At 44.1% G+C, this 24884-nt stretch overlaps 2 protein-coding genes across 6 annotated transcripts in view; one reads left to right on the top strand and one right to left on the bottom strand.

The window, feature by feature from the left end:
• Positions 1–3949: 3949 nt before the first annotated feature.
• The window catches only part of LOC308618578 (MOB kinase activator 3B), a 231954-nt gene continuing 211019 nt past the window's right edge, over positions 3950–24884 (top strand). For 2 of the 5 annotated variants that reach the window (XR_014016033.1, XM_081236630.1), the window contains exon 1: positions 3957–4116. The gene's annotated coding sequence lies outside the window, so the exon portion shown is untranslated. Of the gene's footprint in view, positions 4117–24884 lie in introns of all 5 variants that reach the window. The other 3 variants (XM_081236629.1, XM_081236627.1, XM_081236628.1) reach the window with 3 other exon arrangements.
• IFNK (interferon kappa) lies at positions 8932–11092 on the bottom strand. The gene has a single exon (XM_081237732.1). The coding sequence runs from the start codon at positions 9690–9692 to the stop codon at positions 9066–9068; it is 627 nt and encodes a 208-aa protein (XP_081093858.1). The 5' UTR covers positions 9693–11092; the 3' UTR covers positions 8932–9065.

A 24884-nucleotide genomic window follows, 5' to 3' on the forward strand; every position in this document is an offset into this window, starting at 1 on the left:
ATACGTGAAGCTACAAAGGGGAATTAGGTTGCAGGTGGAATTAACATTGCTAATCAGCTGACTAACAGAAGAAGATAATCCTGGATTATCTGGATGGGTTCAGTGTCATTTCCCCATAAGTAGAAGAAAGGAAGCAGAAAGACAAGAGTGATGCAATGAGAAGGATTTGACCTGCCCGTGCTGGTTTTGAAGAGGGTCTATGAGCCAAGGAATGCGGTTCGCCTCTAGAAGCTAGTAAAAACAAGGAAGCTGATTTTCCCCTATAGATTTAAAAGAGGATTGCAGCCCTGCTGACACCTTGATTTTAGCCCAATGAGACCTAAGTTTGGACTTCTAAGTTCCAGAACTGTAAGATAAATTTGTATTATTTTAAGCCACCAAGTTTGTGGTAATTAGTTACAGCAGCCATAGAAAATGAGAACAGGCAGTGTATATATTGTATATCACATGGTGATAAATTCTATGGAGAAAATTGGAGCGGGGAATGTGGAGAGGGAGTGTTGAGGGTGGCAGTTGATTGTAATTTTAAATAGAGCAGAAAGGGGGGCCCTCTGGTGACTTCTGACCAAGACCTGAAGGAAGTGAGGTAGTAAGCTGTGGGGTATCTGAGTAAAGAGTGTTCCTGGCAGAAGGCACAGCAAGTATAAAGGTAGGAGGTTACCTGGCATTTGTGGGAATCAAAGAGGGCAGTGTGGATGGAGCAGAATTTGTGATGGGGAAGGTAATGGGAGACAAAGTCAGAGATAAAGGAGTGCTTCTTTGTGCTGCTTTTACTCTGAGTAAGAAAGGAATGCCCAGGAGGATTTTGAGTAGCAGAGTGACGAAAGGCAACATACATTTTAAGGGAATTACACTGGCGGCTGTATTGAGAATAAAACAAACGCAGGGCCGGGAGGAAGCACGGGAACCAGGTAGGAAGCTATTGCAGTATTCCAGGCTGCAGGTATTTGTGGCTGGACCAGGATGGTAACTGTGGAGGCGGTGGACGGAGGTCTGCTTCTGGATACCTTTTTTTAAAAAAAATATTTATTTATTTTTGGCTGTGCTGGGTCTTAGTTGCTGCACGTGGCGAGCGCAGCAACTAAGAGTAGGGGCTACTCTAGTTGTGGTGAGTAGGGGCTACTCTTCATTGCGGTGTGTGGGCTTCTCACTGCGGTGGCTTCTCTTGTTGCGGAGCACAGGCTCTAGGCACATGGGCTTCAGTAGTTGTGGCTCACGGGCTCTAGAGCGCAGGCTCAGTAGTTGTGGTGCACTGGCTTAGCTGCTCCATGGCATGTGGGATCTTCCCGGACCAGGGCTTGAATACATGCCCCCTACATTGGCAGGTGGATTCTTAATCACTGCACCACCAGGGAAGCCCCTGGATATCTTTTGAAGATAAAACCAATGAGTTTTTCTGATAGATTAGAGGTGGAATAGAAAAGGAGAAAAGTCAAAGAAGATTCCACGGGGCCTTAAGCAACTGAAAGGTTGGACTGACCCTTCCCTGAGTTGGGGGAAGACAGCAGTGTGAGCAAGTCTGACAGGGAAGATCCATTCAGTGTGGGTGAACTTTTGATATCTGAATCCTCCCCCTCCCCCATTCTTTTCCTTCAGAGTACTTTTCCAAACAAGCAAAGACACACACACATAAGGAATAATAGCCAGTGGGTAACAATATCTACTTCAAATCATGATGGGGCCAGTTTGCTGTACAATACAGGGCTCTGATAAAAGCCACATTGGAGAAGAGATGTAGCCCAAGATGCTATAGATTGAATGTTTGTGTCTCCCCAAACACAATTCATATGTTGAATTCTAACCCCCAAGGTGATGGTATTGGGAGGTGGGGCCTTTGGGAGGTGATTAGGTCACAAGGGCAGAGCCCTTATGAATGGGATTAGTGCCCTTATAAAAGAGGCCTGGGAAAGCTTCCTTGTCCCTTTCTGCCATGAGAAGACACAGAGAAAAGATGTCTATGAGGAAACGGCCCATCATCAAACACTGAATCTGCCAGTGCCCTGATCTTGGACTTCCTAGCCTCCAGTACTGTGAGAAGTAATTTCTATTTATAAGCCACCCAGTCTATGGCATTTTGTTTTAGTAGCCTGAATAGACTAAGAAACAGGACCAAAGAAGGCTTGAACTTAAAATGCTGGCCCTTCAGAGCAGATTCTGAAGGTTGAACCATCTTCTTCCAGCCACCAGGTCACAGGCAGGGAAGCTAGATCAAGGGTGGGTGAGAGATAGAATGTGATTCATTATATTGACCCCACTCACTGGTGAAAGTTATTGAGGAAATAACGAAGGCTTCCTCCCAACCACCAGGTTCACCATTTCTCCCCACTGAAGGGGCCACTAAGGGGATGAAGTGGGATGAAAGTTCTCTTTTCCCTACAGGCAAGGCTGAAACACAAAGAGAGAGGCAGAGACCCTTCCATTAATGCTTATTGATTAGAATCCAATGCCTTCTTTGCCCTGCACATGCCCTGCTCACCTGCACGCTGGAGCTTGAACCCTATCTTCGAGGGCAGAAGTTGGATCTCAATGTTCTACTTTAATTTCTGAGACAGGAAGCCTTATTTTTCCTCTCTTCTTGACAGAACAGAAAAGACCACGTAATGAGAATTCTGGGGCAGGCAACAGACTCTTCCCAATTAGGGACAAGTGAGTAAGAGAGAAGGACTATTAAAGGTAAACTAGAGTAATTAAGAGACACTTCTACCCTGATTGTTAAGGATGATGAAAAGCTGTCTGATTGCCATGGAGCCCAGGAACAAAAGGAACTTGAAAGCAGTGAATGGGGTTTGAGACAATTTGGAAACAAGATTGCATGACTCAACAATGAACAGAAACATTGCTTAGTGGCTGGGTTTTGTATCTGACCATTTTTTCTTCTCTTGTTTGAGTTTTATATTCACAATATTCATTATCTTTGCATTGCCAAATGACACCGAATTAAATCATTTAATCCAGGATTGATATCATTAGACCATGACTATTTATTAAATATTTCTTATAATATCAGAATTGACTTGATATTGCAAAGGATGAGTGTGATTTTAGAGGGTCTCACTTGGTAGTTGTGGAAACAACTTTTGCGGGAGGGATGTTTTCTCTGTGTATTCTAGTTTCTATTCAATATATTTCCATACTTCTTTAAAGTGTGTAGTAAGAACTGTAAAATGCAATACCTAGTCATTTGGTACTTCTCAATCAACGTGCACTAAGATGCTATCATATGGGGAATTAAAAGATGTGGAAGACTCATTCTTTTCCTCAGGAAGCTTATATTTAATGACTCCTACTATGAACTAGGAATATTTTCTATGTTTACTTTACCCTTTACTACCACCCTGCAAGGTAGATACTACAAGGTCGAGGTCATAGACCAAGATCACACAAATAGAAAGTGGCAGGCTGTGGGTTGGGCTTCAAAGTCCATGCTCTTTCCATTACTCCCAGCTTGCTGTAGCAAATTTGCTAGAATCTCAATTTTCCAATGATTAATGCTCTCCTCAGTCGGGCAGTCCACAGCATGTTTCAAGTTAGAAAATCCTGGAGAAGGTAAGCAATTTCCCCCTCTCTAGGTGCCTTGGATGTGGCCCTGGTGGACCCAGAACGCACCCTTTCTGATCTGATATCCTACTCCCCGCCCTGGCCACAGGGTCAGTGTCTTTTCTGCAAGGCCGGGAGCTCTGCTCAGAGTGTCCATTTCCCACCTCTTTCCGGAGGGAAGATGACCCAAAGGCGACCTGACGTCTCTTTCCGACGGAGCTGCCATTCCGCGGGCGGCCGCCAGGGGGTCCCCGCACGCGCCTCCGCATGGTAGCCGCGCGCCGGGCGCCGGTGGGGGCTGCTTTGGAGCGGCGGCGTCTGCAGCTGGAGTCGCGCGCTCGTTGAGGCCGCGCGCTCGTTGAGGCCGCGCGCTCGTTGAGGCCGCGCGCTCGTTGAGACCGCGCGCTCGTTGAGACCGCGCGCTCGTTGAGACCGCGCGTGCTGGCCCGGGATCCCCTCGCTGGATACGCGAGCGTCGCCCCTCCTGCCCCGAGCTCATCCTCTTCCTCTCGCGCAGCCTGCAGCTGCCCCGGCGCGGGGAGCCGACAGGGCCCCGGGGCTGAAGGTAAAAACCCCACGGTGAGTGAAAGCTCGCTTCAAGCGAGGGGAGGTGGCGCAGCCCGCGGCCGCTCACGCCGGGCCGCGCTCAGGAGGGTAGAGGTGCAGGGCGCACCTGGGGCCGGGGGCAACAGGAGGGCGGGAGGCGGCGGACCCCGTTTCCCCTCCCGCCCTTCGCTGGCTTCCGGGGCTGGAATCCGCGTCAGACCCCTGCCCGCGTCTTGGCTTCTGGCCGGCTCCTCCCGCGCTCTTCCCGTGTGTGAACGAGAGTCCACCCCGGGCTCCGGGGCCTTGATTTTAAAATATCTGTCAAAAATATCGATCTTCTTCGGGGTACAAGTCTGTCCCCGAATCCATCTCGGGTTGCAGATGACTGCAGGGTGCGTGTGGGGCAGTGGGTGGCGGGAAGACAAACTTTTACAAAAGTGCGCCTGGGCAGGGGGGAGCACGTTTAGGGCGTCTTGATATTGAAGGAGGAGGTTCGGCTCGGGGCTGCGAAGGGGAACTCCGCTCCATCGGCGAGGTCGCCCCGGGGACTGTGGATGCTTCTTGGAGGGAGACGGTGTGAAAAGGACGTACAAATCCTGCCGAACCCCTGGGCCAACAGCTGTCAAATATCTGGAATCCCAGCCCCTCCCTTTCCCTGAACTGAGGAAGGTGGAAACCCTTCAACTTTCCTTTAATTGCCCCTGCCTGCCTTTGGACCTCTCTGGAAGGGTAAAGGGCCGACTCCCGGCGCCTGGCAAGTAAGCCCCAGAGACCCCAAACTCCTCAAGATCCCCCTTCACCCACCTTCCTGACCCCTCCCAGACGTCCTCCCCGCAGGGACCACGCGACAGAGCCAATTGAGATCGTGGCGAATAGCCTTTTGTTTCTCCGCGTTTCCCCTATTGTTTGCCTTTCTCACATCTGGCGGGGCTCGGGAGACAAGGAAGCCCCTCGGGTCCTCCTCCCCCCGCCTCCACACCAGCCACCCGGCCAGCTCGCGCCCGGGAGCCCGCCTGGGGAAGGAGAGGAGCCCGACCCCAGCGGGGCCGCCCCACCCGGGCCTTGCGGTTAGAGGGCGGAGGGAAAGTTGTTCCTTCCCCGCCTCCTCGGGTGCCTGTGGCCCCGGGCGCATTTCTCAGGTCTTATCCCCAGCGCGCCGAGGAGCGCAGGTCGAGATGGGTGCCTCTTCCGGCAGAGAGTGGAAGCGAGGTTCCGCCCCAATCTGGGTGTCCTTTGCTGGGTTCCAGTGGATTCCGATCTCCGCCTAAAGGCGTGTGGCCGGCCCGCTGCCAGGCGGCGGGACGGGATCAGGGCACGTCTGGTAGGCAGACAGCATTAAGGCTCTGAGGTCTGCGAGTTTCCAAGGGTCAAAGGGCAGGCGAGTCGCCTTAAAGAGAATGGAGATATGCAGATAACCTAGGAAGCCTCGAGACTTTGTCTAGAAACTGGAGTGAAGTGGCTCCCTCCAGAATGAACCTGGAGTTCTGTCTTCGCATAGGGCTCCAAGTGTAAAGTCCCGGTCCCCTCTCGGCATTTAGGAGAAGCGCTCCCGGAGGACCCAGCGCAGACGCTGCCAGGGCCGAGTTCACGATACCCAGGCCTTGTGAATCGGTGTCTGGGGACAGAGTTCCTCTGTGAGTGCGCCTGTGAAATTATAGTGGCCCTGTTTCTCTGCCTTTCCTATCAAGTTGTTTGCTTACACATGGTGCTTATTCTTAATGACTGTGGATTATTGAAGAACTAGGACTTACCACCTGAAACTAATATAATATTGTAAATCAACTCTACCTCGGGGGCGGGGCGGGGCGGGGGTGGGGAAGAACTAGGGCCGAAGCACAGTAGCCACTTTGAGAGGGCAGGGCCCCCAGCTGGTGCCCCTAGAGTCGCTTAGGCCGTGAGAGGAGACTGTCTGTACACCTGTTGGAATCTATGCCTGCACATAGTCTTACATATACTGGTGGTGTCAGCTTTTTCTGTCTGACTGACACCCAATCAGTCCCCTTCCAAGGAGACTCAACTACACCCTTTTTTAATCCTCCACCATTTGATCCCTGCCCCAAGACAGGGGAGGGAGGAAGCTTCCATCTGAACACTCGTGACCGATGTACCCATTCAAGCATTTTTTTTTTTTTTTTTTTTTTTTTTTTTGTGGTACGCGGGCCTCTCGCTGTTGTGGCCTCTCCCATTGCGGAGCACAGGCTCCGGACACGCAGGCTCAGCAGCCATGGCTCACGGGCCCAGCCGCTCCGCGGCATGTGGGATCTTCCCAGACCAGGGCACGAACCCGTGTCCCCTGCATCGGCAGGCGGACTCTCAACCACTGCGCCACCAGGGAAGCCCTCACTCAAGCATTTTAAGTAGAAACTGCACACTGGCCTCTGCCCAGTTCCAGAAGTTTTCCCTTTACTGGACTTAGAACTTTTGAGCTTCCATTTAATAAAGAAGAACAAAGGAGACTAAGTCAGGAGAGTGGACACATAGAGCACGTTCTCCAGTGATTTCTGAATATTACCAGTGGGACCAACAAAAGAAAGAAAGCAAAATCTTTGAAGCACCAGAAGGCACTTTACAAAGATTTCGTTGTGAAAATGATCCCCAAGGAAGGATTCCTTTGAAATTAGCAACAGCAGCAGCAGGAGAAAAACAAGAAGGACCTGAGTTGCTCAAGAAGTGTCTAAAGGCATCATTAACAAAGTGAAAGGGCAGTGTCTGTCCCAGTCTACTCCAGTAAGGAAAACAGGGTAATTGCAGTGAAAGATAAGCTTGTACAGTTTCTTTAATTTTAGAATTAAAAGAAAACCCTCCCCAGCACTGTAGAAAAAAACCAGAAAATACAGAGAGGTGAAAATTAAAACAGAGGAAGGAGGGATATTCTAAACAAGGCTCCATTAAACAATCTTATCCAGGTATTTCCTTGGAATAAATTTCTGGAGATAGGATAGCCAGGCCTAAGGAGTTAATATACTTTTTAAGGATATTTAAGATGCCATATTGTCCTGTAGGAAACTTTTGCCAGTTTAACCTCTCCCCATCAATACGCTGGAGTTTTTTCCCCTATACCCCACTGATAGTCTATATTATCACTCTTTTTTATCTCTGCCAGACTGGTGGGAGGGGAGTATCTTATTGTCTTCTTTTGAATTTCTTTAATCATAAATGGGATTAAACATTTTTTCATATTGCCTGTTAGTATTTCTTTGTGATGGTGCCAGATGGTGTCCAGTTTGTACCTATTCTTCAGTGAGAGTTTCTCCTTTTTCTGACTAGTGGTGCTCTTAATAAAGGCATCCTGTTCTGACTTCTGCCCCTGCCAGTACAATCAGACAATCTTTATTGACTTGAAGTGCCAATTCTCTTCCTTCTTGCATTGCAAACATTTAGCAAGACTGCAACCATAACTTGCTGAAGTAACTGACACGGTCCCAGTAGAGTTACAAGGGAGACCATCCATGCAAAGGCATTATTAGAGAAATTCATGGAAAATATTAAGTGTATACTTTCTGCTCAGTAGCTTGCATGCCCTAACTCCTTTATAGTTTGTAATGCTTTTTTAAAATTTAGAACTACTATTGATGAGTTTTTTTTCCTAAATGGATTATACTAACTCATTTTATTGTCTGATCCTTCCCCTGATAACCAGTATACCATGATCCACAACTAGTTCTTGTGCCTTTATACATTTCTTCTAACTTTTGGACTGAATTTGCCTCAATTTTATCATAAGACTTTCTCAGTTTGACTACATTATTGGAGCCCTGTACTTGGATGAATCTTGAATCTAAACAGTTCAGCAGCGTGCTGTTAAAGTAATAGCAGGAGAAGCCTTCCAAGAGCTGAACTGGGTACATTTCACCCTCTTTGATGCATTTGAGTAGCCACAATCTCTGTTAATTCTTGCTTGAAGGTAGATGGTTCTGAAATGGGGTAGAGGAGAGAGAGTAAGAGAAGATTCATTTTGGCTAGAAGATGAATTAATACAGATGAAAGACCACACAAGAAAATTTAAGTAAATAATCTGGGTAATCTAGGTACAAAATAACTTTCAAAAAGATAAAGTCTGTTAAAGTGTCATGTATTATTAAATTTATTTAACAAATAGAAAGTGGCTTTCTAACTGGGAAAATCCAATCTGAAATTCTTCCATAGTCTGACTGTAGGCATTTCATTTCAGGCACAAAACAAACAAACAAAAAACAATGAAAGGCAGATATTAAACTTTTCTGCAGCATTTTCCATGCCTTTAGATGTAAAAATCACACAGTATGCATTAGGAATGAACAATGCTCTCTGCATTAAATCATAGGCATCTAATTCAACCATCCAATATCACCATGGATCTTCACTCTCTTAAAATAATAAAATACCAAGCCACAAACTTTATATCATTTTAACCAAACCAAGTTGAGAAGCAAATGGGCCAGAAATTTCAAGGTTTTTTTTTTTGTTTTTTGGGTTTTTTTTGTTGTTGTTGTTTTTTTACAGTAGGGAGACAGGAAGGGTTTTAACTCTATGGGAGCATGTATAATCTCTTTTAATGTGCTGAACTTTCCTAGAATAAACAACCTTGGCAGCAAGAGGATTAAGTCATTGAGGTGTTACATTTTGCAATATTCTCTGATCCGTGTCCTCTAGCCATTGTTTTGGTGGAGTTCAAAGGTGAGAGATAGAGCAAAGCAGGTATGAAAGAGCAAAAGGAAAGAGGAACAGAGAGTAGAAGGTGGAGGGGGAATCCTCCTTTAAAACTGTCTTCAGGACTTCCTAACAAGACTCTTGGTCACCCAGGAGGTGGTTGACTTCACTTTCTTTAGAGAGGTGACTGTGGCTGCCAAACTTCAGAAACAGTGAACATTACCTGAACCACCACCCATCCAACAGAGGGGAGCCTTGGCATAGCACAGTAATCCTTAAACAGAAGATGAAGGAGGAAGAGAAGGAAAAGGAGATTTTGGAGAGAAATGGAATTTGAATTCTAAGAATATACCTTATTTCCTCCTGAGTAGTGCTGTGAATTTATGAAAGAAGTAGAGGCATCTTCTGATTTCCACTCGGACTATCTCCCAGGCGCAGTGACTGTATTTCTTATCTTTGAGGAACCTGTCTATCCTGTTGAAATATCTCCTCAGCTCTAGGTTGCTCAACTGGGGGACTGGAATTCCTGACTGTGTCTGCTCTTCCTCTGCCATCTCTCTCATGTCTTTGTTTTCCTCCTCCTCTTCTTCCAAGCATTGTTCCAGGTATTGCAGCTGTTGATCAAGTCCGATTTGGACTTGTCTCAGGTGTTTCTCTTCCCAAGTGGATTTGAAGGTATCTTGAATGAAGATGTGGAAGGCCTGTCTGGACATTTCATAGAAGGCCTCCTTGATGTCCCTCGTCAGAGCCTGGGTGTGTGAGAGGATCTCTTGGGGCAACTCAAAAGCTTTGCTTTCTCTGAGACACTCTATAGGAAATGACTTGCTCATCCTTCTCAGAAGGCTCAGATTTTGCCAGGTGACTCTCCTCAGGTGAACATTCAGCAGGTTACAGTCCAGAGGGAGGATGCCGGTGACGAACAGACCCATGAGGCACACTGACCACATACACTTTCTAATCACATCAGGCTCGGCGCTCATTTTTTTTCCTCGCCCCCTTAGCTGAAAAATCCACAAGACTCAAGGTTGACAGTGAGTGAGGTTTTAGGTCTTAAGTATTACTTCGTGTGCCTTTTATACACCTGGGTATCTTCGGTGGGGGAGGAGTTTTCTCATTCGTCATTTTATGGTACTCAGGGTTTCGGCCCCTTTGCCTCTGAGGCTTTTTTTTTGACTTTGGATGACTACACTGACTTTGGAAATGCAATCTTGTTTTTTTTTTTTTTTTTCAGAGAAGTGAGCAAAGCATTACCATTGTGTTATCTTAGGTGCCTGGATGATCCATCCCAGTACTATAGAATCATCAGAACAAGCCTGATGCAGACTGTTTCAGAAAGATCTGAAAACTGGGACTCTATACACTTGCTCACCTAACACTATTACATAAGAGAGAGCAATCCTCCAAGGAGATATTTTTACCTGACCCTGTAGCCGAACATCTTCTCTCATTGAGTTAATCATAGATGTTGACAAAATAACTATGATTATTTGATTGCAAGACCACTAGAACATAACATAGGTTAGGTTGTTTCTAATCTTGATAAATTAAGCTTTTTAAAAATTAATTAATTATTTTTTATTTTTGGCCGCGTTGCAGTGCCTGGGCTTCTCCTTGCGGTGGCTTCTCTTGTTGCCGAGCATGGGCTCTAGGCATGCAGGCTTCAGTAGTTGTGGCATGTGGGCTCAGTAGTTGTGGCTCATGCGCTCTAGAGTGCAGGATCAGTAGTTGTGGCATATGGACTTAGTTGCTCCGTGGCATGTGGGATCTTCCCGGATCAGGGCTCGAACCCCTGTCCCCTGCATTGGCAAGTGGATTCTTATCCCCTGCACTACCAGGGAAGTCCTTAAATTAAGCTTCTATGTTTGGATATTTTCTCTTTTTATTTGATTTTTCTGGGCCTCAAAGAAGATGAAAAACAAGAGTGGGTCGTTGAGCATGGCACTTATCACAGAACAGACTAGGCTAGCTTAGTTTTCTGTTGCCATTAGGAAATGTTGAAACTCTCCAACTATCCTTTCCTTTAGTTAAACCTGAACCAGTGCTTACCACCCCCGCATGGCATTTTGTATGATCTGATCTCTTTCTTATAAGTTCTCCAGAGGGTTGTATATCGGGGAATATTTTTCTGCCTCATTAACTTCTCTAGTATCGTGCACTTTTTTTTTTTTAACTTTTAAATATGGTTTAGACAGTATTTTAAAACTTTAACTTAGCTGTCTTTCCTTCTTGTTTAGAGGTTCTGCGTGCTGTAAAGTTTTTTTTGTTAGTTCCTGTTTGTTTTTGAGGAGGTATATGAGTAGGTGATCACCCATTTTAGCCAAACTAATTCTCACCTGGATCAGTATTACTGTGGTAATAATGGCTGTCCACCACTTATGGTTTTCACCCTGTTTGACCAAATAACCTTCTTCTGGTTATGGTCAAAGAAAATTTCTTTCTCCAGGAATGTGAAATGGGATGTCATTAAATAAGGCTAGCTTTAATTACCACCTTAAAAAATGCATTAATTTTCAATAAAATCATTTTAGAATGGTAAGCAACCACCATTCCATAAATATGGCAGACTTGGACTGCAAAATTGCTTAAGCTGTTTGTGTCTAAATTAGCTGGCTACACCAAAGGCTAATTGTAGACAAGTGAGACTTCTTAAAATCCTGGCTTTTTGGACTGGTTTACTATGAGAAGAAAACCTACTACATAATGTTACTCTATGTGCTCTCTCTGTATAAATTCTGATTTCACAGAGATATTTTGTGGGATGACTAACTTAGAAAAATAATTAGGAAAATGGGCCCTTTTACACAGGAATATAAATTGACACAAACTTCCTGGAGAGCAAGGTGGTGCTATGTATCAAAAGCCTTAAAAATGTACATAATCTTTGACTCAGCAATTCTCCCTCTAGGAGTTTATCTCCAAGAAATAATGATGGATGTCTTTTAAGGACTTAGCTGTCAGGAAGTTAATCACAGCAAAAAACTGAAAACAATTTAAATGTTCAGCAGTAGGTACTTGGTTAAGTAAACCATCTGTAGAAAACGTCTGTGCAAGCATTCAAAATTATGTTGTGGGAATATATTTGGTTACTTGGATGGATACACTTTGTAGCTTAAAAACAAGCTTACGTGGTAGTATATAGAGTCTGATTTGTTAAATATAAACATATGCATATATGTACAGAAGAAATCTAGAAGTATATATGCTACAAATATTGAGTCATTATCTCTGACTAGAAAAATAATGGGTGATTTTTAGTTTTGTATTTTTATTTACCTAGATTTTTAAAGTTTTCTATAGGCAGCAAGTATTTCTTATTTAATAAGGTAAACTATTTTTCAAACAAAATATATTGAAAAAAGAGATATTATACATCTGCAGTAGGATCAGTTCTACTTTATTTATGTAAACATTTCCGTTCTAGGGTACTTTAAAAAGGAGATGTGAATTTTCTCTGAGATTCAGTTCTAATTCAGTTGATATGAATAATATAGACTATGTGGGAGTTCAGTGTAATATTGTTACAACTTTGCATATAAAAAATATAGGTTTATGTATATATATATAATACATATATTTATTATTGCACATATGTACACACACAGAGTTTATAAAATGCAAATCTCTTCTGAGGACCAGACCTTCTTACATACCTCACTTAACTTCTTATACCTAAAGCTTTTTGAATGGTTGCAGTCAGAACTGCTTGTTCCTCTTTGGGCTTCTACAGTGCTTTGTCCTCCTTAATTCTGGCTTTGTAAAGTAAATAATTGTGTAAGTGTTGATCTCCCAATTTTGTGTGCCCCCCACCTCCACCCACCCAGGGTGCTTAGCATAGTTCGTGCTTGAGACAGTTCAAACGTACTAACCAAGCTAAGAGATTGTTCAGTTGACCTTCTGTGCTAAGAGGTTCTGCCTGTGGGTGATGGAGGTGGCTGGAGATTTGGCCGTTGTCAACCATCTTGAAGGTCCCTGTATTTTCTGCCATGTACAGTTTTGTCATCTTATCCCCCTCACCCCATATTCCCTCCCTCTATTGTCATTCCATATTGTATCCTCATTTATACAAAACTGTATTTTTAGCATCTACCACATGCCAATCCCTGGGCTAGGTTTTGAAGAAGGAGGGATAAGGTATAGTCCATGATCTCAAGGAGTCCGCGGTTGAAGAAGTAGGTATGTTCTGAGTGTCTTATGCACAGGAGTAATTCATAGGTCCTCCCTATAGCATGTACCTCATTCCTCATGTACAGTATTCGTGACGAAGAAGGAAAGATGATGGACATGCTTGTTGTCCGCTCTTCCACCATTAGAATTGCTTGATTTAGCAAAAAACAATATGGAAGACCCATGCAATATTTGGAATGCACCTATACTAAAAATCATTAATTTTTTAATCTAAAATTCCAATTTAATGGGGCGTCCCATATTTTATTTGGCAACCCTATCCACCATGCCAGCTCCCACTGACCTCTTAGAGCAGAACTCAGACATGAAGGCCTCTGCAGGAAGCTTTTCCTCTGCTAGCTGTCCACCTTATGCAGAGGGGCATTCGATTGTGTTTCTCTGTGCTGTTTTTTTTTTTTTTTTTTTTTTTCTTTTTGCGGTATGTGGGCCTCTCACTGCTGTGGCCTCTCCCGTTGCGGAGCACAGGCTCTGGACGCGCAGGCCCAGCGGCCATGGCTCACGGGCCCAGCCGCTCCGCGGCATATGGGATCCTCCCAGACCGGGGCACGAACCCGTATCCCCTGCATCGGCAGGCGGACTCTCAACCACTGCGCCACCAGGGAGGCCCTCTGTGCTGGTTTTACTTGTGCCCACATCCCTAACAACTGTGCACAGTCCGAAGAGGGTACCTGCCACACTGAGACAGAATAGCACACACACGTACTCTCTCACATAATTGTTGTGATCAGAAGCATTATTGCATGATCAGTATTGGTCATGCCTCTGTTCTGTAAAAGCCATGCCATCTGACTCTATCTCAAAATATGATTAGAAAGGTGACGGGCTTCCCTGGTGGCGCCAAGTTGAGAGTCCGCCTGCCAATGCAGGGGACGTGGGTTTGTGCCTCGGTCCGGGAGGATTCCACATGCCGCGGAGCGGCTGGGCCCGTGAGCCATGGCCGCTGAGCCTGCATGTCCGGAGCCTGTGCTCCACAACGGGAGAGGCCACAATAGTGAGAGGCCCGCGTACCGCAAAAGAAAAAAAAAAAAGGTGAAAAGAATGGCAGTGTAAGGAATCGTTTTTATTCCAGAATTTGTCTGTCACAACTGCCCAGTCTGAAACTGTGGGCTATATTTTCACATGCTAACATTGTTCTATGGTACCTGCTCTCATTTCTCTCCATCATTTCTATGTGGTCAGACTTTCCTCAGGGGGAAAGCTGATTAGCAGAGGCTGCCCTGTTGTCAATGGAACTGTGTGAATTTGACCTGTGGATGACATGGTTAACAGTAATGGGTAAGACACAACTTGTTTGACAAAATGGAGATGAGACATTTCAGTCTAGACAAGATAGCCGTGACTCAGCTCACAGGCATCTGGCATCGTATGGTTAAGATTGATAGCTCTCTGGGAAAAGACAAGTTTTGAACCAGGGTGAGAGTAACATGTGGATCATCCATGTGACTCAGTGCGTGAAAGTCGGTCATTCTGTTTGTGGGGTCAGAAGATGATTGAGCCCAGTAAGGAGCTCAGAGATGGGAAGCCTTGTGTCCATACCTGTCAGTGCTTTCCATATGGTGTGCAGACAGCGGTCACCACAAAGTCACGTGCAGCTCTTTTAGCCCAGACCAACCCTGAAGCTCTAATAACTGGGTGTTTCACTTATTCCCACTGCCTCCCATATTGGGGTCCCCTCTCCCCTGGTCTTCTAGTCCCTTTCTTGGTTGTTCTTCTCTAAATGACGTACCTGATATAGAAATTTATAGTGACTACACAAGTGATACATGGATATGTGTCCATATAGTAAACATTTCAGATAAAGTGAAAGCTTTGCTTGCCAGCTCTGCCTCCCGTCATGCCTCTCTCCTCCCCTGCGGTAACTAGTTATCAGTTTGGTATGTCCTTACTTGGTACCTGTCTCCCCACTAAACACTAAGTTCCGTGAGCACATGTCCAACAACTGGCTTGTTTGCTGCTCGTTCTTGAATGCCCACAGGGCTCACAGAGATGCAGAGACATCTGGACCACTTCCATGGGTGACACGTGGCATGGGAGTAGGGGGACTTGTATGTATTTTTTAAAAATTGCTGAAACAGGATTATAAAAATTGTGATATGCTTTGAAGTTCAAGCCTGGAAGTGTATTCCTGTGACTGTATATATGATATCATTTGGATATCATTTTTAAAATCTATGTTATAAACGCTTTGTGAATGTGAAGCCCAGTATAAATGGCTCATCAGACCTGGATCAGACAGATCCAGGTGTCTTTCACAGCACCCTGCACATAGTAGGTGCTCAGTAGTTATTTGTTAGATGATCAAGGGAAGATAATGAAGCCATGTCTCAGTGACAGGGAAGTTATTTGGTGGTTTAGTTCTTCTGGTGTAGAGATACGGTGAGGACAAATTCAGGTGCTGGGGAGACTTGAGAAGTTCACAGAATGGTAGATGGCAGCTCAAGCATTCGTTCAGTGTCCCCTCCTACTTCCATTGCTTTTGTCTTTGGGATTCCCTGAGGCTGGTTAGGTCATGAGCACCATCGTACCTCTACTCTGGTGGTATCACATAGTTCTAGTTGTTTTTTAAAAAAATATTTATTTATTTATTTATTTTGACTGTGCTGGGTCTTAGTTGCAGCATGTGGGATCTTTGTTGCGGCATGTTTAGTTGAGGCATGTTTAGTTGCGGCATGTGGACTTCTTGGTTATTGCATGCCTGTGGGATATAGTTTGCCGACCAGGGATTGAACCTGTGCCCCCTGCACTGGGAGCGTGGAGTCTTACCCACTGGACCTCCAGGGAAGCCCCAGTTCTGTGGTGTTTGGTTAACTCATACATCCTCCCCTCCAGACAAGAAGTGTGTCTTACTCAGTTTTGTATGCTTGGCACCTCTTACATAAAGACATCAAATGTTTGTTGAATAAAAGATGACCATGTGATTTTTTTTATGGTTCTCAAGTTTGGGTGTTAACCTGTGCTGAAAAAACTGAGAGCTTCCAAAATCATCCCTTCCCCTTCTCCTCTGAATATTGCCACTTCTCTGTATTAATTGCTCCTGGTAACTGTCATTTTATATCACCCTTTTGAAGGCTCAGTGGACAGACTTACCCCTGGTTCGCTTTTATAGCCCAGCTTCAGATTATGCACATAGTAACTTCCTACACAGGAATAATTTTAGCTTTTAGAAAATGACCCCAGATAAAAAGAGATTTAACATGGTGGAATAAGTATGTAAGTAAATAAATATGCACCATCAGTAAAACCTACCCTCAGTTTGGTGTTTATCAGAACAGCTTCCATCTGAATCCTGTTCCACTGTTGTTTCTCTTGGTCCGTTTGAACCCTAATGGGGCTTTCACTTCTGAGATGGTGGTAAGCATTTCAGATGAGAGAGGTCACCTACCAGAATAACCCTCCCTTTTACCCACTGAGTAGATGTGGATTTCTTCCCAGACCATATCTGAGTGTGCCTGTAGTCTGGAAAAACAACAAGAGTGGAGTGAGTGATGGACAGCAATGTCCTCTTGTCTTAGATAAATATTTTAAAAGGAATTGCCGTGGCAGAGATGAGGACAGTGGCTTCATTTAATAACTATCAGTTTGAATGTGGTCATAAGGTTTCCTGACATTTATGAAGAACAAAGAAAGGTATTATTATGGAAAAATTTAAGTGGGCATTTCTTTTTCTTTTTTAAATTTTTATTATTTATTTGGTTGCGCTGGGGCTTAGTTACGGCAGGTGGGCTCCCTAGTTGCAGCTCACCAGCTCCTTAGTTGCAGCATGTGGGCTCTTAGTTGCGGCATGCATGTGGGATCTAGTTCCCTGAATAGGGATCGAACCCAGGCCCTGCATTGGGAGTGCGAAGTCTTATCCACTGCGCCACCAGGGAAGTCCCGAGTGGGCTTTTCTTTGACTGACAGAAGATTCACATGCCCCAAATTTTAGGGTTTTTTTTTTTTTTTTTTTTTTTTTTGGTCTGAGCAATGCCTGGGTTTGAAGATAGTGTCTGGAATAATCTACTAGAGCTCTGGGCAGTGGGGAGGGGCCTCTTTTCTTCCTGACAACACCCTTGCCCCTAGGTAGCCTGTGAAGTGCAGACTCTATATCATAGAATGTAGGGTTGGAAGGACACTGAGAGATAGACTCTTGAGGTCAGAGGGGTAAAGTGACTTGCCCAAAGTCAGAGTGATACTTGGGGGCAAAGTCAGGCTGAGACCCCGGTCCTCTGGCTTCAAGGTCACTGCAAGTCTTTCTTCAGTAAGCAGAGAGCTCCCTTCGCTCTGCTTCCACTGAGAGGAGATGCCCACCGGCAGCCATAAGAAAGGGGATTCTGGAGGCTTTCTCTGCTTTGAAGTCAGACAAGGATGCTATAACTCAGGCTCTTTCTGGTACTTCACAAGGGCTTTTTGGCTCAGTGAGGGAGGCATTAGTTAGCAAAGGAGGAAACCCTGAGTTGTCTGACACCCCTAATATTTCTACAAAGTTACTTAGAATTCTACAAATAAAGACTGTTAGGCTTCCCAGATTCCTAGGTCAGTTCAGGACTAAAGTGGTTGCCCTAGAAAAACCTGGAATGGGTTTCCTGAGAGGTTTCCCCCATGTCTGAAATTTATTTCTGGACTCATTTACTTATTTTCTTTGTTTTCCATCATATCTCCAGTGCTTAGCACATAGCATATGCTTAATAAATATTTCTTGAACAATTAAGTATGTGTGTCACTATTTTATCTTATGAGTGTACTGTATGAGATCGGTTCAATAACTCTACCTCTTGGTAGAACTGTGTAACTTTGAGCAAGTCATTTAAACTTCCTGAACTTCATATGTAAATAGGAATAATAAGGGTACCTACCCCAAAGGGTGGTTGTGGAGATGTAAATTGCTAATAACAGTGCCTGGTACACAGTAAGCGGTCAATAAGATAGCATCGTTATCATCATCATCATCATCATCATCATCATCATCTGTTGCCTAGAGTGTAAAGACAATGCTAAATTCCAGGAGTACAGGAATAGAAAAGACATATATAGTCCTTGTCCTTGCAGAGATTCCTGGAGGCAGTGATATCTGAGCTGAGTCTTTTTTAAAACTTATTTTATTGAACTATAGTTGATTTACAATGTTGTGTTAATTTCTACTGTACAGCAAAGTGCTTCAATTATACATATATATAGGCATTCTTTTTCATATTCTTTTCCATTATGGTTTATAATAGGATATTGAATATAGTTCCCTGTGCTATACAGTGGGACCTTGTTGTTTTGAGCTGAGTCTCAAAGGGCAAAAGCTGGTGGGAGTTTGAATTAGCATAGTGACAGTTGGTATGGAGAAGAAGAGAATTATCTAGGAGGTAAGATTGGCAGGTCTTGGTGATTGATTTGGAGTGGGAGGGTGAGAAAGAGGAAATAGACCAGGGTGAAGCCCCATTTTTTTAGCTAGGTATACAGTGGTACCACCAACTAAGAGGTAGCCTATAGGAGAAAGAGCAGGCTTGGGGGGGAACAACTGGTGGGTTCTGTTATAGATGGGTTACTTTGAGTTGTCTATGGGATAGCCAAGTGGAGATGTCCATTTGGCAGTTGGATATATGGGTCTGGATGAGGGCTGGAGACTGATCCAGGTGGGAGAGAGAGATTTGAAAGTATCACTAGAAGCTGTGGGTGATAATTAAGACCATAAGAATCAATGGGTCTGTCTGTCTAAAGAGGACATGTAGAGTGCAAAAAGAAGTGTGAGCCAATTTCAGAACCCTAAGAATAGCCTGCATTTAAAGAGTGGGTAGGGGAAGGAGAAACTGAAGAGGATGGTCACAGAGGCATGAGGAGAATGAGGATGGAGTATTTTGACTCTTTATCTGCCTCTCTGCCTAGATAATTCCTCATAATGGCTCTCTAAGACAGCCATTCTCAACTCAACTCTATTTGCCATCATTAATCTAGACCTAACCCCGTCTTATAGATGAGATACTTGAAGCTCAGAGAGGGGAATTAATTCATTTAAGCCTAAAATCAAAGCCTCTCCCTCCCCCTTTCCCTCCTTTGTTCTTTTCTAGCACATGCCCCCATGGAACATGCCAGGTGTGTATCTGTAAGTTCTTGGCAGATGTCAACTGGATTGAAAGTTGGCTTGGTTATTTCACTTCTGCCATTTGGGGCTACAGGAGTTGGAGAATGTATTAGTTTCCTAGGACTGCTGTAGTAAATTTCCAGGAACAACGTGGCTGGGATTTCCCTGGCAGTCCAGTGGTTAAGACTCCACACTTCCACTGCAAAGGGGCACGGGTTGGATCCTTGGTCAGGGAACTAAGATCCCACGTGCTGCGTGGCGTGGCCAAAAAAACCCCAAAACAAACAAACAAAAACAACAACAACGTGGCTTACAACAACAGAAATTTATTCTCTAATAGTTCTGGAGTCTAGAAATCCAAGATCAAAGTGTCATCAGGGCCGGGTTCCCTCAAAACATTCTAGGGACAAATCTTTTCCTGCTTCTTCTAGCTTCTGGTTATTGCTGGAAATCCTTGGTGTTCCATGTCTGGGAGAAGCATCACTCCAGTCTCTGCCTCCATAGTCCCATGACATTCGCCATGTTTTTGTCTGTCCCTGTGTCTTCCAGATGTTGCCTTTAGGTATTCTTTGGTAACAGTCTGCATAGTTATTAATAATAAAAAAGGAAACTATTTATGTAGCAGTTACTAAGTACCAACTCTTTATATAAATTATCTTTAATTCTCATAGCCACTACACAATGTAGGTGTTATTACCCTTATTTTATTTTATTTTATTATTATTATTCTTTTTGTGGTACGCGGGCCTCTCACTGCCGTGGCCTCTCCCATTGCGGAGCACAGGCTCCGGACGCACAAGCTCAGCGGCCATGGCTCATGGGCCCAGCCGCTCCGCGGCATGTGGGATCTTCCCGGACCGGGGCACGAACATGCGTCCCCTGCATTGGCAGTCAGACTCTCAACGTCTGTGCCACCAGGGAAGCCCTACCCTTATTTTAAAGAGGAGGAAATGGAAGCTTGGAAGTATTAGATGACTTGCCTGAGATCACATATCTAGAAATCCACAGAATTAGGTTTCAAACCCAGGTCTGTCTGAGGCCACGTTGTATTTTTACAAGGTCTAGGGTTGTAAAAGTTTTGGTGTAAAATCCACTGTCTGTATGTATTTCATTCCCACAAGGATTTGAAACAGCTTATAAATATATATAATACAAGAGAATAAAAATGGTTAAAGAAATTAGATTTGAGAGAAAAAAGAGCAAGAAAACAAGATGAAGTCAGGGGTACAGTCTGCACATAAACATGCTTGTCTAGTGTCATTATGGCAGAGAGTTGCAAATCTGTCCCTGGGCTTTCTAGAAGCAAAGGGGAAAGAAGACCTGTTAAAGTAACCACAGTATCCAAAAGATAAAACGAACTAGCAACAAAGCTAAATCCTCAGTAGAAGCAAAGCTTTTCTTGGTACTGAGTCCTGGGGGGAAGTTGTCCTGCAGGCCTTCTGGAAGAGAGTGCTGTGGGACATCCTGGACAAAGACCCCAGCAACTTCCTTACAGGAGTGACCATCACCACCATCACTACCACGTGTATTGCAGGGCTGAGTCTTGTAACCTCCCTCCGTGCAGGCAGATGTCACATTGCCAGGGCACAGTTCTTGCGGGCTTTCTGCAGGGGCTTGTTGAGTTTTCTCATGTTGAGCTGCAGAAGGAGTTCATTAGTTCTGGATTTGGACAGTGTTTCTTCATCAGGGCTCAAAGGGCGGAAAAAGGTAGTCACACATGTTGGCATTCTCAGGGCATTCAGTGTGGAGAGACTGCCCTGACATTTCCAGAGTCCCTGCCCAGATCCAATCCTGCATTTCCTATTATATGTACAGAGGAACTTTGGGGAAAACTATTTGCAGGCCTGACTCTCCTCCATTTAGTCAGAACTGGGAAAACAACTATCTTGTCAGATTGACCCAGTGCCATAAAAAAAAGTGAAGTGTGCACTGGACTTCCACATGGTCGTGGGCTTGATTTGCTATACTCCTCTAAAGGAGGTCATCCTGAATATGGGAATCCAAGCAAGCAGCCTGTGGTTTTACTCTGCATTGTGGGGACTTTTTTCTCTCCTGAAAGAGCTTCTTTGTAAGTTGGATAGCTTAAAATTCAAAGTGAAGACAGCCTTGTGTCCCCAAATATTATAGATAATTAAATGTTAAGACATCCTCTTGGGACTATTAATTTTGCAAACTCAAGCGTTTTTTATTTAAGAAAAGAACTCACATATGGGTGGCCTCAGAGCTAAAACTTTGTATTTCCAGGAGTGATGCAGTTACGAGAGCAGAAATTGGCATCACCCTATACCCATCCCCATTGGGAGAGTGCAGTAACACTCATTGCCAAATGTGATAAAACAGTTTCTCATGAATGGTCCATGGGACAAAGAATGCTGTAATTATCTATTGCCTATAATTTCATCCATCCATCCATTCATCCACCCATCCATCTATTCATCTTTGAGGATATGATGCCTGAAACAAGATAGTAAAAAAGAAAAAGAGGTGAAGCAGTTCATGTCCTCATAGAGTGTCCAGATTTTCAGACAATAAAGAATAAAATTTCAGGGTGTTATAAGTGTTATGAAGGAAATAAACAGGGTAAGAGGGTAATTGGGGAGGTGAGGACTGAATTGAGACTTGAAGGGTGAGGAAAAATCAGCAATGTAAAGAGCTGGAGGGGAGAGCATTTCAGGCCATGAGAACAGGAGGTTCAAAAGCTCTCATGGGAAAGAGCTTGGGATATTCAAGGAACACAAAGGAGACTGGTTGTGTTGGAGTGAAGAGAGTGGGGAGGTTGGTCCTAGGATATGTTGGGGTTGGTAGGACATGGCAGGCCATGATGGAGTTCCAATTTTATTCTAAGACTAGTGAAGACACATGAAAGAATTTTAAGCAGGAGAGTGGTGTCATATGACTTGTGCTTTAAAGAGATCACTTCGGGGCCTCCTTGTTGGGAGCAGTTTGGAGAAGGGGCAAGAATGGAAGCAGGGAACCCAGGTAGAGAGTAGATATTTTAGCAGGCCGGGTGAGAGTTGTGGTGGCCTAATAAAGGTAGAAGCAGTGGAGATGGAGAGAAAAGATGATTTGAGAGAAGCTGCTTATGATGTATTTGGGTCCAGGCTAACATCTGTGATCACCAAAGGCCATTTTCCAGAAACTCCATTCAACTTTCCAGAGAATAAGATGATTTGAGAGAAGCTGCTTATGATGTATTTGGGTCCAGGCTAACATCTGTGATCACCAAAGGCCGTTTTCCAGAAACGCCATTATAAGGTCTTTACTGAAATAACACCGGTAGTTTTTTGATAACCAGTAAGTAATCTCATTTGGCATTACATCTTTAACTGGATGGCCTTAAACTAGGGTAAGTCCCTTATACTTCAGACAACAAAATAAATAATTTACTTAATTAGACCTGGGTTGGGATTGAAGCTTGAATTTCACAGGTTTTGCTTGAGGCTTAAGTTTCTGAGTGTCCCTTGATACGCAAAACAAATACATATCCCTGTACATTTTAACATTTTTAGATAAAATCATGTGTTTCATGATCAATTTAAATCATGGATTACTATCTATAGTCAAATCATAATGGAATATAATCAATATAATCATACAATTCTGAAGTTAAGAAAGAGATTCTAATCTGTTATTTACTAAATATAGATGAAAGCCTGTAGCTAACAACTCCAATTCTCTCCAATTTGGTTTTTCTAAAAAGTCTCAGAAATGTCTAATTGTCAGAAATGCCAGTCCATACTAATACTGTGACACAGACTATACTCCCATGAAACACAGGTGTTTGATAGGCTGGGTCAAGATGTTCTCATCACTAAAGTCAAGCAATGACAGATTTTTCTTGTGTCACAGAAACATTTTTTTTTTTTTAAGATTTATTATTTATTTATTTTTGGCTGCATTGGGTCTTAGTTGCGGCAGGCAGGGTCTTCATTGCAGCACGCGGGATCTTCGTTGTGGCATGAAGGATCTTTTGTTGCAGTGCTCGAGCTTCTCTCTAGTTGTGGCGTGTGGGTTTTCTCTTCTCTAGTTGAGGCACACAGACTCCAGGGCACGTGGGCTCTGTAGTTTGCCGCATGTGGGCTCTAGCTGAGGCGTGCGGGCTCAATAGTTGTGGCGTGAGGGCTTAGTTGCCATGTGGTGTGAGGGATCTTAGTTCCCTGACCAGGGATCGAACCTGAGTCCCCTGCATTGTAAGGTGGATTCTTTACCACTGGACTACCAGGGAAGTCCCTTTCCAGGTTTTCAACAACATTTTTCTTAAACTTTCGGCACCTCTGATGGTTAACCTGGAGTAGAAGCTAGGCTACAATGTTCTCTTAGTTCTAGATTATTTAGTTATTTTATGAGCTAGCGTCTGATTTCACACATAAGGATTAGATTCATTGTTTTACAAATTATTTATCAGTATTTCATAATTTTGCAAAAAATCCTAGGACTTCCAGATGCTCCAGAGACCAGCTACTGTAATAAACACATCTAAAATCATAGAATGGCTCAAACATGGTAGGAGTATTTCTCACTCATGTAAAGTTTGGAACAGAGGTACTTGAGCTGTGGTTGGCTTTTTTCCAAGCAGTGATCAGGCACCAGACACCTTCCATCTTGTGGATCTGCCATCTTCCATGCGGCTTCCAAGGTTTCAGAGCTTATCTTCATAAAGCTGGTGTAAAATGTCAAGAGCTGGAGGGATATGCATGGGAGTGTTGTACGGGTTAGGCTTGGAGAGGCATACATCACTTCCAGTCACATCCCATTGGCAGGAACTTAGTCACAGCTAAGTTCAAGGGATACTGGGAAATTCAGTCTAGCCATGTGCCCGGGAAGAAGAGGGACTACTTTGATGAACAGCTAGCCCGTCTCTGCCATGCTCCTGATCCATTTGGAGAAAGTCTAGCAATCAGAATGTGTTGGCACTGGTATGAGTTGGCTTGGGGATTGGGCTGGCGTGATGGGACACATTGTAGAGACCCAGTAAAGACTTTTTAAAAATCCATTTGAAGAGAATTGGAGCTGTCAGCCACAGGCAGCTTTCTAGTGAGGCTATTTATTTATTTTCTGAAGAGTAGAAGAAGTACTGTTGAAATAGAAGATTTTCATTTTTTCCCCTAAGGCTTATACAAAGAAGAAGAAAAATGATTAATTTGTGTCTTTAAAAAAAGCATGCTTTCCTTACAAGAAATCTATTTTGGTAGAAAGATACTGTCATTTGCTTTTTTAAAAAAAAAAGCAGGGCTTCCCTGGTGGCGCAGTGGTTAAGAATCCGCCTGCCAATGCAGGGGACACGGGTTTGAGCCCTGGTCCAGGAAGATCCCACGTGCCGCGGAGCAACTAAGCCCATGTGCCACAACTACTTAACCTGCACACCTAGAGCCCGTGCTCTGCAATAAGAGAAGCCACTGCAGTGAGAAGCCCATGCACCACAATGAAGAGTAGCCCCCGCTTGCCTCAACTAGAGAAAGCCCACATGCAGCAACGAAGACCCAATGCAGCCAAAAATAAAACATAAAATTAAAGAAAAGCAAATGGAGCTTATTTCCCACGGGGGCCAACATGTAGAAGACAATCCTTCAGTACTATCCACAGCGAACACTACACTGGGCATTAACCATTCATCAAGCATAGTATTACCGAGTTTGCATACATTATTTTGTTTTAACACCAAAAGAATCCAGCAGGATCCCATTTTATAGTTTTGAGGAACCCAGGCTGCAAAAAGTTACATAATTGGCAAGGGCCACACAAAACTAAGGTCTGCCTGATTTTCTGTTAGACTGTATTTAAGTGAAAATAAGTGTCTTGAGTATATCATGTTTTTCTTTCTTTCTTTTTTTAAATAGAGAAGAAAATTTGTCATAGCCTTAACGTCTTAAAGGCTTCTTTGAGAAAAGATTTTGCAAGGCTCCTGACTTCTGACAAAATAAGTCGAACATACTCGGGTCCC

The sequence above is a fragment of the Mesoplodon bidens genome (assembly GCF_964165515.1).
Source record: "Mesoplodon bidens genome assembly, chromosome: 6".
Classification (NCBI taxonomy): Eukaryota; Metazoa; Chordata; class Mammalia; order Artiodactyla; family Ziphiidae; genus Mesoplodon; species Mesoplodon bidens.

Excerpts from the sequence above, each read along its gene's own strand:
- IFNK (XM_081237732.1), bottom strand. The coding sequence starts at position 9,692 with ATGAGCGCCGAGCCTGATGTGATTAGAAAGTGTATGTGGTCAGTGTGC.